General features: G+C 35.1%; 2 protein-coding genes and 1 pseudogene across 2 annotated transcripts; all 3 read right to left on the bottom strand.

Annotated features, from left to right (window-relative positions):
- Positions 4150 to 5667, bottom strand: LOC104740213 (annotated as a pseudogene).
- Positions 8370 to 11510, bottom strand: LOC104740204 (calmodulin-binding protein 60 A-like). The gene is made up of 7 exons (XM_010460739.2): positions 11086 to 11510; positions 10536 to 10614; positions 10402 to 10454; positions 9840 to 10324; positions 9581 to 9741; positions 9215 to 9421; positions 8370 to 9133 (listed from the first exon to the last, which is right to left on the bottom strand). The coding sequence occupies exons 1-7, from the start codon at positions 11166 to 11168 to the stop codon at positions 8669 to 8671; spliced, it is 1533 nt and encodes a 510-aa protein (XP_010459041.1). The 5' UTR covers positions 11169 to 11510; the 3' UTR covers positions 8370 to 8668.
- Positions 13573 to 15705, bottom strand: LOC104740193 (U-box domain-containing protein 41-like). Its single transcript, XM_010460730.2, has one exon. It carries the CDS (start codon positions 15496 to 15498, stop codon positions 13810 to 13812), a length of 1689 nt encoding a protein of 562 aa, XP_010459032.1. The 5' UTR covers positions 15499 to 15705; the 3' UTR covers positions 13573 to 13809.

Raw genomic sequence — 17679 nt, 5'->3', positions numbered from 1 at the left:
GTTAATGAAATCTCATTCTCCAATCCCCAGAAAGTAAATATCGTGCTGATTGTTGTTAAAATTTATGTATAATAACGTGTATAACTGTTGGTATCTTTCCACAGACATTCTTTGGCGATCGATCTGATTGATGTATAATATCGTGCTGATTGATGTTAAAATCATTGAATTTATAAAGATAAATTAGATTTACATTGTCAGACTATGTGTTTTTGTTATATGCATTTTCCTAGATTTTGATCTGTTTTTTTTTTATAAAAGTTAAGGCATGTCCAAAATCTTTTCTATTTTTGTCTTGGGATCTTAATATTGATGTTACTTCCCATTCTACAGCTAATATAGTTCTGATCATAATAATTAGATGTTTTTGAGAATTATAATTTGTTTTTGGATAATTTTACTAACGAACTAAAAATTAAATATACAAGGGAGAATTTGAATATCATGTCTAAATTTCTTACCAAATACATATTAATAAACACTGTTTAATGACTAATTATTGAAAGATAACTATCATAGGACAAAAAAAATTATGATGGATAAAAGAGAAAGACAAGACGGGACAGGATGGGACAAGATGTGATGGAACGGGACGGGAAATGTTTCCTTTTATAAAGTAGATACGTCTGGATTATATATGAATAATAATTCAAACTAAAACCGAATTGAAATTCAATATTTAGATTTTTTATCAATATTGTACAAATAGTTTTATATATTTAAAATAATAAGATTCTAACTCATTTTTCAAATTTAAAATTTATATGAGAAAATTAAATACTAAATTAATTTAGATGAAAGAGTTTAAATTAAACAAAACCACAACATCATGTTATTAATGTTTATCAAAAATTTGAAAGATAAAAAAAACAAAACCATAAATAGATAAGAGAATAAAATGCTGGATGGCTTCAATTCTAGAGACTTTCATAAGGTGGCTGTTCCGGCGNGAACTAAAAATTAAATATACAAGGGAGAATTTGAATATCATGTCTAAATTTCTTACCAAATACATATTAATAAACACTGTTTAATGACTAATTATTGAAAGATAACTATCATAGGACAAAAAAAATTATGATGGATAAAAGAGAAAGACAAGACGGGACAGGATGGGACAAGATGTGATGGAACGGGACGGGAAATGTTTCCTTTTATAAAGTAGATACGTCTGGATTATATATGAATAATAATTCAAACTAAAACCGAATTGAAATTCAATATTTAGATTTTTTATCAATATTGTACAAATAGTTTTATATATTTAAAATAATAAGATTCTAACTCATTTTTCAAATTTAAAATTTATATGAGAAAATTAAATACTAAATTAATTTAGATGAAAGAGTTTAAATTAAACAAAACCACAACATCATGTTATTAATGTTTATCAAAAATTTGAAAGATAAAAAAAACAAAACCATAAATAGATAAGAGAATAAAATGCTGGATGGCTTCAATTCTAGAGACTTTCATAAGGTGGCTGTTCCGGCGAATAAAGTGACGATTGCTATCGTGAATAGTGTCACGAGGAATGGTATATTTAGTCATATTCAGCACTGGGTGGGCCATCTTGGCTTCATGATCAAGTGCATGTTGAGGAATAATGTTGCTGGTGTTTATTATTGTTCTTGGTTACTTTCGGTTCTCAAACTATTTTTGGTTCTATCTGATGACAAAAAAAAATGACAAATAAGTCTCTTATTGTTCCACCATCAGCAGCCCATGATTAAAATTTTTTTGATTCATCAACACTGTCTTTGTTGAAAGCCAATATGCAATAAATTACATTACATGAGAAATCATTATTGTAAACACCTAATAAAGAAAAACCTTTTTTTGTGTCCATTAAACAAAAAAACATATAAAACTAAAAAATTTGATGTATTATGTAAATGAAAATATGACTAAGTCCGGGGTATTTAAGGTATTACAATGAGAAATAGAGGATGTGCAATAGAAAGGGGTAATTCGTATAATAGAAAAGATTGCACTTAAACGATTTTCTTAAAAAAATTCACTATGTGACATATAAAGAACTAATATGAGATGGATATTTTGAGAATTTTGGATATTTTTGAAAGTATTTTGAGAAGTATAATTTCCACTAACTGTATAAATTAAATATTCAAATGGACTTTATATATTTCGAGAAGTAATTCTCCACTTTGGAACGGGTAACTTCAAAATTTTAGTATTTTTTTAAAACAGTTAGATAGTTTGTTAAAATTATAAATTTTTGGATAGTAAAAACTAACTAAATAAAAAATTAAATATTCAAGAAGAATATGTGTATCCCGTCTAAATTTCTTACCCAATCTCTATTAAAAATATTGCCTACCAAGTAATTATTTAAAAGAGAACGATCATAATTGTGACATCCCGGTTGCGGAGAGGTTTAAAAAAATTGATTTGGTCACCTATGTCACCAAACTGCAGTTTTCTTTTCGGTTAAAGGTTCTGAGATAACTCTAGAGTTAAGCATGTTTGAGCTGGAGTAGTTTCAGGATGGGTAACCATCCGGGAAGTGATTGTCGGACGTATCAATTACGTGATGTGGGCCCATGGACCAGGAGTGGACATGGGTGTGCCCACTAAGAAAGGTGATGATCGGAGCGATACAATAAGATAGAAAAGTTCTGATGGATATGGGACGAGAGGAGATGGAACGGGACATGATAAAACGGTACAGGGACGTGTTTCCCGTTCCTATAGGTTATATACGTGTAATAATCCAAGTAAAACCAAACTTAAATTAGATATTTGAAATTATACAATTATATAAAAGTATTTTGCCCGTGCTATAGCACGGGTTACTACCTAGTAAAAGGTTAAATACAAGTTAACAAAGATTGTAGCGCATTTCTTAACCTTTTTACTAGATGATAGTTTGTATAAAAATGATAAGACCTCATGAGTCATGGAGTCACACCGATAATGGTAGATCAACTAATCTTGAATGATGGGTTTATACGATGTTTAAGTGTTAGGATATGGTATTTTATAGTATGAACTTGTTTATTAATGATGATCTCTTTAAATTTAAGGTTTGGTGTTTACGATGATAATCTAATTGTTCTGCACTCCTACTTGATGTAACATGATTTGTATAACTTTACGTTGGTCATTAAAGTAATAATCTTATGGGGTTAGTCATTAGAGTTTCTTTTACGAAATTGATATACCTATCAAGATCATATAAATTGATAGAATTTGCCATTTGGACAACACATCCAACTATGAGTATGAATGTAGATAATATATAACATATGAATTGTAGCTTTCAAACATCAATATGTGCAAATCAAGCAAAAAGTAACTTCATTTGTTGGACTTCTTTGTTATACGTTCCCCAAGGTGGTTCAACTTAATATTCTAAACATTTTATATTACATCTTTGGTGAACCAATATTATCAAATAAGGAGCTTGATAGCTCTTTTTTCTTGTTTTTATTAAGTAGCAGTTTAACTCGCATGGTTTATGAAAAACCTGTGGTCAGTGGTGGATATGTTCTTGTTGAGTTACAATTACAGTAGGTTGAACTTGAAAATTAAAGGGTGTCAAATTAGACTTCGGTTTCAGATCCGGTCGACACCGGTTTGAGCCGAATTGGGCTAGAGAAAGGCCCAATATAGAGGTAGGCTGCACCGAACACTCACTCTGCAACTCGTTTCGAGATAATTTCATGTAAACTTCCATGTGATTGATTATTCACAATGAGGTACTAACCTAATCCATGAACATGATATTTATCGTTGGGTTAGACAAAGTACAATCTATAAAACAAAAGTACAGATAAGCTAAGGAATATTTAAAAAGAAGGAAAAGCAGAGATTCCACAAAACGGCAGAAAAAAAACAGAGTTTGGTTTCACTGGACATTGTCTTTTTCTTTTTGTCTACTTTATTTTAGATGCCATTTTCATTGAGTAAACAAACATTATTTTTTATTTTTTTTTGTCACAAGTAAACAAACATTATTGTGTGCTATTATTAGAAAGATATCGAATGTGTAAAGGCATAGAAAGACAAGTAAGACTCATGAGCTTTTTCTTGCAGCCAGAGCTTCTTGTCTCATGGCAGCTTTGACAAAGATTTCATAGCAACACACGAGATAAACACAATCCGGGATGTCCGAGTATACGTGATTCCATAATTCATATTACTATCAGAAAAAAAAAGTTGCAAGTTGTCATTTTGATTGACATAATAAGCTCAGCTAGTAGATTAAGTATTTTGTATTCAACTTTCATTAATCTAGGTGTGCCTAGTGAGTCTCTGGACTCTTCCTCAGATTGATTACTGAACCATACCAGATTATGTTTCTAGGCTAGCCATTATATCCAGCTCTCGAGCCGCCATTGCGTAGTCTGGTTCAGCCTTGAATGTGGTCCATCTTGTTGATTAGTTCATTAATCCTCAGGATCAACGGAACTCAGGTCAAGCGGGTAACGAAGTATGGCTCCGATCCCTTCAAGCCCTTTGCAAAACTGTTTCCCTTCAAGTGATTTGTTGTTTACAAATTCTAGCACAACCAAAACGTGTCTGTTCATTACCCAGCCAATCCAAAAGCGACACCTTCTCCTCCACATCTAATTCACTACTGAAGTTCTCCGTGTTGCTGCCTTCTTCTTCTTTCTTGTTCAGGTGTTTGATCACAGTTTCACCCGTTTCACGGTTCTTCAACACATATCTGTTGACATCAAGATCTTCCCACAGAATAAGTGTCTCTACAGCACCCGGCTTAGACTCCAGGACCTTCAACGTATCATCAAGACCATAAACATACTTGCCAGTTTCCTCGGTGATCTCGTCAAACAACTTGACAAAATAATACGCCTGTCTCTCGCCAAGACTTTAGATGTCTGGTGGATAGCAATGTGGAAACCGCCTTCTCCTCCAATAGTTACATCCACCACATTCACAATCTTCGCCGCAAGCTTGGGATCAAACTTATCTGACTGAGTCAAACTAGTCTTGTAATCCCCACAAGTAGCAAGTATCAGACCATCCACGTTAGGCTCCATTGTTGAAGGGTTAATGTAGTAGTGTGTGGCGAGCTCAGCAGATTTCCTCACATAGTTATCGATACGGAGACGCTCAGCCTCCTGAGCTGCTTCATAACTTTGTACCATGGGGTGGAACTTGGTATAATCATGGAAATCATGAAGCACCTCACGGGTGTAACCACACAAAGTTCCAAGGAGAGTCTCGTGACCGTCCATTATAATATACCCTAACTTCTCATTCATGATGTCTTCTCCCATTTTTTAAAACCCTGCTACCAAGTTGAACTGAAACTGGAATAGAGGGAGATAGAATCACCCAATCAAACCCTTATGCGTCTGTCGAAAACAAATTCTGATACAATTAGATCCAAACTCGAAAACCCTAGTTAATTTCAATCAAATCAAAATAACTCATACTATATCAGACGAGATCTATTGACGAAACAATAGGAACAGAACCAAACGAAGAGAGAAAAGAGCAAAAGATATAGTATGATACATGATCGGTCGGAAAGAACGAACCTCCTGTCCTGGTGGTGATATTAAGAACGCCGTTCAAGCTTCCGAGATTTTTAGGAGGAGGATTGGTTGCGGGAGAGAAATATATATACTAGTAGTATTTTAAAACTAGGGTTCTATTTGCAAAATTGCAAACTTTAGAACCTTAAATTACAAAATATCTAAAATATATAGCAAACCTTAATGAAAAAATTAAAAAATTCAGGACATATTATGGTGCAAAACACCGTCCGCACCGCCTCTAAACCGGCCCTATTATTTTTTGGGGTCTAATATCTAGATTTAATGGGGCTAATCCTAATTCTTTACCAATAATACTACATAAAATATTAAAATATTAGTTTATAATGTTGAATTGGAAGAATAAAAAGAAAAAACGAAAAAGGAGAATTTTGTAAACGGAAAAAGAGTATTAATCAATATGTAGTCATCATCAAGGCATACAATATATATAATTACAAAGCTATATCATAGAATATATCCTTAAGTGATAATAATAATCTTATTTATTTAGGATTTTGAACTGAATTATCAGAAGAAAAAAAAAATGGGAAAGGAGAATTTTGGTTCAAGATAAACCACAAACACCAATCACATTCCTATCAATATCATATAAATTGATAGAACTTTGGCAATACATCAAACTATGAATACAAATGTAGGTAATATACAACATTTACCTTTAAGGGATAGTAAATTAACCACCAGTTTTCTTAGCATGGTTGGATATAGGATTAGAGTTTGCTTCCTAAGATCCACCAAGCTTGGTTTGAAGAGGCAGTCTCAGACTTCTCCACATAAAAACGGGCTACACCAAGTGAGTAAGAGAAATTTGGGATGAGGCAAAAGCGAGTTATCTCCTCAATACTCATCTGCAATTCGTCAAAGCCAAGCATATTCTCCCAATCTCAAAACAAAATAATCCACACATAAACTTGTGAATCTCCGCCCAATCCATATAATTGATTTGTATTAAAAGACACTGAAAAAAGCTGACCATTACTCTCAAGAATCTTCCAAATAGAAGGGAGTTCGCAAACATTTCAACACAAATCAATGTGTTAAACTGCAATTACAAAACTTTAACAATATCAATACTATGCTTGTGAAGCTTCATAGTGTAAGCTTCTCTCTCTTTCTTTGATGTTTAAGTCTAGAGTATTTTTTTGTTTGATTCTTCTGTAATCATGTTCTCGGCTTTGTGTAATGTTTGTTCAGATGATTTTGCAACAATACATGGATCCGTTTGGCTTGAGAACTCATTTCCTTTGTGGGTACAAAAATGTAACAATGCAGTGAATGCGGAGAGTATTGAATTACTGAATGAGGTAATGACTTCACAAGAGGCTGATTGTGTATTGTTCAGACATGTTTAACTCGGATGTCCAGGCTAGCCGTAAAAGACCAAAAATTGAGATACGACGTGCACAGGCAACAAATGCATCACAGATTATTACTCAAGCTTCACCACTAGAATTGACTGCAATTGATTCGGAACCTTTTGGTTCTTATTCTTTGCATTTACTTAATCTTTGTAAATGCCCATAACATGTCGTTGCCAACAATTTGATTAAAATTATTTTTCAAAAATAAGAACTCCAATAAGAGTTTAACAATGGAGGAGTATAATTTTAATTAACAAACAAAAAGTTCTTATTTTGTAAAAGTACACTTTTTAATTCTAAAAAAATATAAGAGCTTCAAAATAATGATCTTCCAATAGAGATGCTCTAATATATTCAGGATTTTGAACTGAATTATGAATTATCGGAAAACAAAAACGGAAAAAGAGAATTTTGGTTCAAGATAAACCATCTCCTCGGCTTCATATTGTAATGTGATAAACTGCAATTACAAAGCTTTAACAATATCAATACTATGATTGTAACTTTTGTCCATGAATAAAAGTACAAAATAAAATAAAACACCAAAAACAAAAGCAGTTAGAATGAACTAATCTTTTATACAACACATAGCGACATCACCACTCTTCAAACATCATTTGCTTTTTATTTATTTCTTTGTTTGTGGGATCAAAATGGTTTAATATAGCCACCGAGATATTTTTGTTCACTATAACCTCCAAAATATTTATGTTCAAAATTCAAAATATGGCATAATATGGCATAATATCTAAATTGAATCACCTAATGACATAATCCTAATAGCATTACATATAATGTTATCTCAAAACATTTTGTAAAAACAAAAAAAATTTTGAAAATTTTACATAAACTGTCGTCGTTCTAACATATATATTTTCTAAATGTCATGATGTTGTATAAGAAATATCACGCTTTGTCTTCCTAAATTGTTAGTTTTAGAAACCTCTATTATTTGTTGGAATTGGATCAACAAATCTAACATTTATATTTTTCAAAAAATAATCAAGAATTTCAAAACATTACGATAATGCTGATAATATATATCATTCTTTGAAAGACAACTAATAGTAGTACTTAAATTAGAAATATTGAACTAAAAATGAAAAAATAATTTTTTATGAGTACAAATGTAGATAATTTACAACACATGAATTGGACTTCTTTGCTATACGTTCCCCCAAGGTGGTTCAACTAATATTCTAGACATTTTCTATTACATCTTTGGTGAACCAAAATTATCAAATAAGGAGCTTGACAGCTCTTTGTTCTTGTTTCTATTAAGTAGCTATTAAATTAACTTGCATGGTTTGTGAAAAACGTGTGGTCAGTGGTGGATATGTTCTTGTTGACTCGCATTTAGATTAGATTGAATTTTAAAGGGTGTCAAATTAGATTTCGGTTTGAGATCCGGTCTACACCGGTTTGAATCGAATTAGGCCCAAAGAAAGGCCCTAAATAGTGGTAGGCTGCACCGAACCGGATTACACTCACTCACAAGTCACATCACAGAGACTATAAAAGACCTGTGTTTTTGTAAGCTTTCAACAAAAATGAAGCTGTCCAAAATCATATTCACATCTTTAACACAAAAGATGGAGATAACAAATGTAAGATGAAGAAAGAAAGAAAGAAAACACTTTTGAACGCCTCTGGATTATCAGAAACCCCGAGATTCACAAGCTTTCCCCTCGAGTATATTATATACATGAATCTGTCCAGGGCGAGTCGTTTTTATTATTGTGTGTAACTACTAACTCATTTCAGATTTTTCCTAACTGTAACATTCTTGAAAACTGAGAGCCATTTCGTGACACTGAACAGCTTTGTCCATCTTCTGCTGTGAGCCTTACCGACTGAAGCAGCATTCTTCTGTGACATGAACTCGTCAACCGCACTCTGCAAATCAGATTGCGGTTCTTCTAAGCCTAGCATCTGAGAGCAACTCCAGAGATTGTCGTAGTCTTCATATAAACCTTGTGGAATCACTTCCATGTCAACATCATCACTGAACTGGCCACTACATTCTGCTGTGTTGCGATGATTTGACACAAAACCGTAGCCGTCCAAACTGGTCAAACTCAGACCGGAATAGTCAATACCGACACCGGTTTGTGAAGCAGGGACATTGAGAACGTTCCTCATCATCGAAATCTCATCATCATAAGACCTTACTTCATGTAGGTGACTCAATGCAACAGTTACCATCTCCTCGGCTTGAGCCTAAATCAGAAACAATCAAAATTACTTTGAAGACCTGACAAGAGAATGCAAGTCAAATCTATAGGGAGAGAGGATTAGTACTTTTTCAATCTCAGATAACTTCTCAGCAGGAATATACTGAAGATCCACGAGCAGTCCAAGCACTTGAGCTACGACATTGAAGACAACAGCGGTTTTCTTCTGAAATCCAGGAGCTTGGTACACATGGACACTACTATCCAGAACACATGATCGAGCATGTTCCAAAGTAATTTCCCACATCTTTGAAGACATACCCGTACCAAGAATCTGCAAGAACATCAATCATCTTTAGTTATAAACAACCTTACACCGCCTGGAGAGATTAGAAACTATCACTGACCAAAGAAAAGATTCAAGTCCACAAAAAACAACATAAGCACACATAGAAGCCTTAGGTAGTTAACCACAAAGGAAAACGAATCTTACTTGCCGGAGTTTTGAAGAGTTTAAATGATAATGTGTGAGGAAGTCCTTGACAGTGTTTATATCTGACCAATGAAGTCGTTTGTGAAACGCTCCATCTTTCCCTATCTTTTCCAATCTCCATACTTCATCGAATAGAGAAGGAGGATGATGCTTTCTGTACACTACAAATCAGAGAGAAAGAGGCAGAAGATACTTCAAAATTGGTTCAATGATACATAATGTGAGAGAGTAAACTATATACATAACAAGGCATACTTACACTCTCCTCGATGATCTCTTACGACAAAGGACTCTGTTACCGCCTCTCTAATTTTAACAAAATCAAACTGATCCACCATTCGTACCCCAAGTCTGAACTTCCTGCTCCTAGTCCAGCTAGAGTTATCTGTAAATGAAATTTCATCCAGAACACCGATGCCATCGTTAAGAAGAGCAAATACATTCCCACTGAGTAGAGGTTTCTTTCCTGCTCTCTCTCTTACAATGTTATTCCTGATATCCTCAGCTGTCCAGTCACTATCTTTGTCAAAATAACCCTCTACAACGAAAAACTCGAGCTTTGCAGATGATGCTGGACCAGAAGAGACAATTTCGCCAGTTGAAGTATCGATTAGTCCAACTCTTATAGCTTGGCCTTCATCTCCTTCTACTCGAGCTGAAGTAAACACAGGAAGCGATAGATTGTTCAAGAACTTTAACTGTAGGTTCCTTGATTCCAAAGGATGAATGTCTTGCTCACAAATCCTGACCATGGGAAGAAAAATATTCATACCAGAGAGAAGTCTGAAAAATATAATATTTATCTTGAAAAAGCAGTTTACCATTTGAAGCCTGCTAGGTGCTTTCCAAGAGCCAATTCAACTTCTTCTTTGACCTGTTTCCAAGGGATACATTCATAAATAAATAGCTAATATAAAACACGCAATCCGAAGACAAAAAGGTACAAGATACTTACCACTTTACGAATCAAAGGCTCGAGAACAGGTTCGAGAAAATGTTTAACAGTTTGCAACCTCATCACCTCCTGAACCACACTAAATTTGGATCCAAAAGTCATATGTGAGAATTCTCATTAACACTAAAAACACAATTCAGAAAATCTAACTTTACAATAACCATTGCTGCTTTGTCAATATCAAGTGACTGGGAAAAACAAAGCTGACATAGACTCATAGATGCTAGTAGAAACTAGTATGAGTACTAATGAGTTTCAATCCAACATATCATCTCAAAAGAACCACTCTTTATATACGGACAAAACCAAAACCTTCTTATAACTTCCAAGCCAAGAACACGATGATCAACTAGTCTCCTCAATATCACTTCACTACTTATTCCAATAGAAAGATGACAACTTTTTTAGACTACGATTCATCCTTATAAGCAGATAAACAAACCCAATTGATCGAATCGAAGAATACTGATATGCTTATTGTTTAATTGATTCCACACCTACAACAACATGATCATTAATAAACCCTAGAAACTGAAAACAAGATAAATACCTTTTGAATCTTCGACGCTTATCATCAGATGAGCCGCCTTCGACTCGAGGTTTCCCATCTTCAAACTCTCTCTTCTGCGACATCTTTCGTATACCCCCACAAGAGCCGTTGAAATCCCCCAGAGAATTTCAACCATTTACAGAACCTTTTTGTGTTTCCGTTTTGTGTGTATTTATTTGTACAAAACAAAAATAACCGAAATTTCCGGGAAGAGAGTAACGGAATTATCGTGAAAAAATATGAATCTGATCTCCAAACAAAGAAAAACGAGAAAGACGCGTATCTTGGAATTATCTAATCTTAACGCTTCCCCAAAAGCTTTGTCGCACGGAGTTGAACAAAAAAAAAAAGAAGGGATTTTGCAAATTCTTTGGGTGGTAAGAGGGGCAGATAGAGACAGAACCACGGAGAAGAATGGTGTGTTGTGAAGCTTTCTTTCTCAGTGTTGGGTGTGTGGGACCCTGTGAAACCGCGTAAGTGACGAGGATTCCTTAAATTTTATTGCGTAACTACTGTACTTTATTTACTCACTTAAAACAAAACAAAGAAAGAGTTATGTTTTGAGTTTTTGACCAATCTCTTTTTATCTAATCATCGTTTTTAAGTCCTCCTAATTCTCGGATTAATAAGTGCATTCATCAAATTTCAATGTTCTGTACTTTTAGCAGCCTTCGAATAGAAACGTTTTTTATAAGAAGTTTATGTCTCTATGTTAGACAATTACTATATAGTATATACTAAGAAGCATATACGTATTACGTAGGTCGTAGAAGAAGGGTATTATGAAAAAAAAAAAAAAAAGCTATTATGATTTTTGGTTTCTGTTCATACGAATTTTGGATTAAAACGAGGATTTTTTTTTTTTTTTTTTTGAGAATTATATGAGGGCTGCTGGACCAAATGATCAAGCATGCGGAAACAGCAATCATCCATAATTCATCCTTGTTCTTATTCTCACATGGATATGAATCAAGTAGCTAGGTCAACAAAACAACTCTATTGGAGGATAACATTAACATCTGCCCCCAGCCATAAGGTCTTGTCCTAGCTAGGATTCTTCTTTCCAAGTGGGTCGACAAACAAAATTAAACATTTTAATGTTTTGATCAATTATTCACTTCTGTGCCAACTAGCAGATATGAAAATGTTTTTTTCAGTTTTGACCCCTATATGTTTTTAACGTAGTTTCAAAGTTTATCTAGTGATAAATCATGTAGAAAGCGTCGGCGAATCCTTTGTCACATATACATAAACGCTTCTTCAACACCAATCATACACATATTTAACAATAATGCTGACATATCCCATTCTCACACTTCCAACCAAAATCATAAACATAGACGCGTGATTCGGAGAATGAGAAAAGGAAAATGAGTTTGTCTAAGTTCTATTTTATATTGAAAGAATGCAGTCTAGGGACAATCACACCCCACCCTCCACTAAACATATTTTAAAACATACTAGTTGCGTTCAGCCGTTCACAAACACCTGAATCACATTTTCTAAGCACAGACTTCAATGACATTCATTGTACACTGTACATACAATGTGGCACTAGTTAAGTAGAAGAAATCGTAGTTTCTTTTTTAATATAATGTTAAATTAACTTTATTTTTTTAAATAATGTTTGGTTACATTAAAAATTGCTGAAAGTTTATTGAGTAAAGATACATAAATTTTCGACCTTAAAATGCAAGTCAAGCTTGCTTTGTACAATCTATCACTTTTTCTTTGAATGACTAAGAGTTTATTGGGAACTTGCTTATCCTGCCAAATGATGAGGTTAGTTGCTCGCCATGCTTCCTCACATTATCGTAATTTGTTTAAATTAGATCTAAAACATTCTACAAGACCAATTCTTGAACTGCGCAGGACCGAGGATCTATTCAAATCCGACCTTATATATATTCAACTATAATATTTTTAATAAATATACGCACTACGTATTAGGACACACCAAAAATTCAACAATAATCTTTTTTTTTTTAATATAAGTATTTTGCATGCCTCTTGCTGTAATTTAATTTAGCAATAAATCAGGATTGGTTAAACTAAATTTTGTTATTGGATCTCATGGGTATCAGACGGAATGTTCTGTAGAATAATTCAGAGTTATGTTGTCGCTCTGACATCTTCACACGAACTGGAGGACTTTGACCAAATGCTTAAACTCCTCCCACTTCTCCTTTCTTAATTCTCCATCACACGTACGCTTGTTGTCTCTATAAGTTTGATTGTGTCCTCTCTCTCATCCACGCATCTCTTTAATTTACAAATTAATTTAAACTGAAATAAATCAAGCACATTCTGGGAAAAAAATAGACATCTCTTTACAAACAAATTCACTTTAGCCAATTTACGTGAGAAAATAAAATAGTCACATATCATACTCCACTCAAAATTAAATATTGTACACAGCCATTTATATCAAACATCAAAGCAAAAAAATAAGATAACGTTTTATCAAAAAGAAAGGAGACAATCAGATAAAAAAAACATTAGACATTTCTTTACAAAAACAAATGGACATTTTCACTTTTGTCATTTGATTGGAAAAGAAAAAAAAAAACAAATAATCACAAATTACAATTCACACAAAATTAATAATTTACACCCATATTAATATTATATCAAACAAAAAAAAGGCAAAATATGATAACCTTTTACCAAAAAAGGTAAAGTACCAAAGCGATACCCAAAAAAACGATTAAATAACAAAAAAAGCTAGAACTGGGAGGAGCAAGCAAAACCCCCATTTTGCCCTCCCTGAAACTGATTCCGACTTAACCCAGTCGCTTCAAGCATACGGTTCCACTCACGCGCCTCCGCATTTTCCCCAAACTCACTCTCTCTCCCGCCTCCTCCTCCTCTCATCGCCTGCAAAATCTTCGCCGCTTTCTCCTTCACCCTTCCGTTCCCGTTCTCTTCCACTTCCATCAACACTTCCTCCGCTCCCGCCTCACTCGCCAATCCCCTAAACCTCAAATTCCCTTGACAAAGCGTCAACAAAACCGCCACACAATTCTCACGCGCCGCCTCAGAATCACCACCTCCGACTTCTCTAAGCCTCCCTACCAAAATACCCACCGCGTTACCATCCAACATCGCGCCTTTTCCGTCAGGACAAGCAGCAAGGTTACACAAAACCAGCAAAATCCGACTAGTCGAATCGCCGGATCTAACCATCGAAAGCAGAGTCGGCACCGCACCAGCTCTAACCAGCCTAGTTCTGTTACTCGGAATCAACGACAAATGATAAAGCGCAAGAGCTGCATCTTGACGCGCTCTCTCACTCTCAGAAGAACGAAGCGCGTGAAGAAGCGGCTCAACCGCACCGAGAACTCCAATCACCATCTTATTCTCATCTTCAAGCGCCAAACTAAACAAAGCTCCAGCAACATGTTCCTGCGCCTCCGTCGTTCCAGATTTCAAAACGTCGATCAACAACGGAACAAATCCTGACCGTACGATCTTCACTTTGTTCTGTTTCTCAAGGGAGAGATTAACCAAAGACGCCGCGGCGTTAGTCTGTACAAGATTGTACCGCGAAACAAGTAACGACCGGAGAAACGAGAGAATCCGATCTGTACAAAGCGAAACCCTAAGATCTTCGCTAGATCTCGTCATCTTCCTAAGAAGAATCAAACCTTGCTCGTGGTCGAAAATGTCGAGACCTCTCAATTTGTTGAAGATCTCTTCTTCTTCCGGCGACATCGGAGAGGAAGAGTGATCGGAGGAAGAGAAAGAGATAGCGTTACGAAATGGACTGTCACCTCCTCCAGCGAAGACTCCAGAGGAAGAAGAAGTAGTTGTTGAAGAAGAGAACATACTAACGGCACGAACCGGGTGGTACGGACTCTGACCGATCGTAACCGACTCGAGAGACGTCGTCGGTGACATTGAGCTTTTGGATCGAGCTCGAATCGCTTCCATCACAGCGTCGTAATCAGAATCAGATGGTGAATTCTCTTCAACAGGAGGGAGAGTCTCAGGCTCCGACAACGCCTTCGGACTCGGGTGACTCGGGTTCGGGTTCGGATCTTTATCGATTCGGGCACGAACGACGCCTTCGACGTAAGCGGAATCAGGAGGACGAGGGTGGTCGATTTTTTTCCGGTCACACCAGCTGAAAATGGTGGATTTCATGGCGAGATTGGGGATGACGGTGGAGAAATCGGGTCGGGTACCGTCTAAAAGATCCGGTATGTATCCTAAGTTACGACAGACTTGAACTGAGAGACGCTCGAAGGTTTGACCTGAGGAGACGACGACGGGGTCTGACATGAGGAACCCGGTGATGGGACAGAGAAACTCCGGTGGAGTCTCGTCGTGTTTGTGCTGTGGTAAAGTTGTAGCTGTGGCTGAAGAGGATCTTTGGTGGAAAGAGAACCATCTCTGCTTGTTTCCACCCATTGGAGAAAAAAGATTAGGTTTTTTTTTAGAGGAGGAGGATGAAGAAGAAGAAGATGGAGCTCGAAATGTTTCAGTCTTTGATCCAAGTCCAAAAGGGGTTTTTGATGATTAAACCGGAACCAAATTAAGTTAGATTAAACCGGAAATCCTAATCAAGTTGATATTTTAGTATAATAACCTAAATCAGAGGGAGATTATAAACAACAATACGGAATTGGTAACGTTGATGGTAACTACTCTGACTTTTTCGACATTTTTTGTTTGGTTTACTTTTTGATAATTAATATTGTAAAGGTGATGATAATGATCTTTAATGGACATCTGATAATCACCATGAGCCATAAATTAGTCTCCGATTTAATATTAACACATTAAGTATCAAGAAATTACGATAACTCCATGGAAAAAATACTACAAAAAGGTGTCTTTAAATTTTAATTTTATCAGGGAATTTTTATAAACGTAATTGACAAAAAGAAAAGGTAGGGACTGAGTAATGCACACACACCATATAATAATTACCGGTGACAGACAGGTAAGGCGTGTTACATACTCAGAAAACGAGAATATATTAATATAAACATTCTTATAATACTGTTCTTTATTACTAGTAACACAAATAATTATATTGTTTCTAGTGAGATAAAGTCGGATTAAGCGACAGTATCGATTAGATAAAAAAAAAACAAGAACATGACATCCACTAAGATATGTTTTGTTCTGCTTTGCGTTTAATTACATGTGTACAAAGACGATGAGAAGAACTGGGATGGTTTTTAATATCCCTATGTTTTTAGGTTACATCAAGTAGACACCAATTTTTATAATTTATTTTTAAGTAGATGATTTTGGTAGTAATATCGTAATTAATTGAAAGAATTTTCCAAAATAATATTTGCAGTTCCGCACAGTTATCTTATTTCGTAAATATGTATATTGTTGGAGAAAAAACATAATGTTAGTTTCCAGTTTAAAAATAGATTAGTAGTTTTTATCCAACCAATACAAGCATATACAACAAGTCAACAACAACAAAAAGAAGAAAGCAAGATTGTAAAAGTGTAATTTATGGACATTCCTCTTTGTTTGATATGGTCAAGATCATATGATTCATATCCATTTACATGACGTTTTAAACCTGCCAAACGTCAACCTCTTTCTCAATTCCTAAGGTTGTTGTCATGGGTTTTTTTTCCCCGGCGTAAAAATATGGAGTTATGCAATCCCATGGTCATCTTCAGTCTCCACCCACACAGCCTTGGTACGTAATCTAACATTAATATACGAAAAACATTAGACCTTCATCTTATCTGTCGATTGCCATTTTATTCTTCTAATCATGAGATCAAATCAACTAAACATGTGTTCATGATTAAATTAGGCTTTTTACAATGGATCCAATAGTTGTTATTGTTTGTTGATCTCAAATAACAGTGAAACGAACAGCAACACACTACACTACTAGTTACTATTGCTGCTCGCAGTGACTGTGGCTCATGTTCTCCATCCATCCCCCTTGGGTTTAACACTATGGGAAGAAGCCCATACTAAGCCCAGGAATGAGAAAATATTATAAAAGGCCCACTATCTCTCCGTTAAAACAAACAGTTATCTATTCAACGGCGCGTTATTTGAATTTTGAAATTTCGAAAAATAAACTACACAGAAAGTCAGAAACAAAACAAAACAAAAAAAGAAGACCCCACACACAACGGAGCGTTTGGGAAAAAGAGGTCCCTTAGATTCCCAAATCGGACGGTTCACATTGAGTCTCTCTTTCTCTATCATCTCCCCCATAACTCAAAGAGACTTTCCCGCTCTCAAGGCAAAACTGCAACAGAAATTTAGGTTACGAATGAATCCTTCTACTTTACAATTCCTTATATTCTAACCCCATACTAATGTTTTTACCTTTTAACACCATTCTCAAATTAATAATAAGTGAATGTATAATTATTTTACAGATATAGTAAACTCGAATTTATTTTTTTAATCAATTCAACCGCAAATCAAGCATCAATGTTACCTTATTTCTACAGTTAAAAAGGGTCGGAATTGGTTTAATTTGAAATAACGAGGCTATAACAGAAATACCAAAATAGTATAGGGGTCAATCCGCGAGGTCTGTTCTTTTAGATTGTTTTTTTTTTGGTTATAAGTCAGAGATTTCTCCGCTCTCTC

Source organism: Camelina sativa, chromosome 2 (genome assembly GCF_000633955.1).
Source record: "Camelina sativa cultivar DH55 chromosome 2, Cs, whole genome shotgun sequence".
Taxonomy (NCBI): domain Eukaryota; kingdom Viridiplantae; phylum Streptophyta; class Magnoliopsida; order Brassicales; family Brassicaceae; genus Camelina; species Camelina sativa.
The sequence above is the reverse complement of the archived record's forward strand: the minus strand, read 5'-3'. Positions and strand labels throughout refer to the sequence as shown.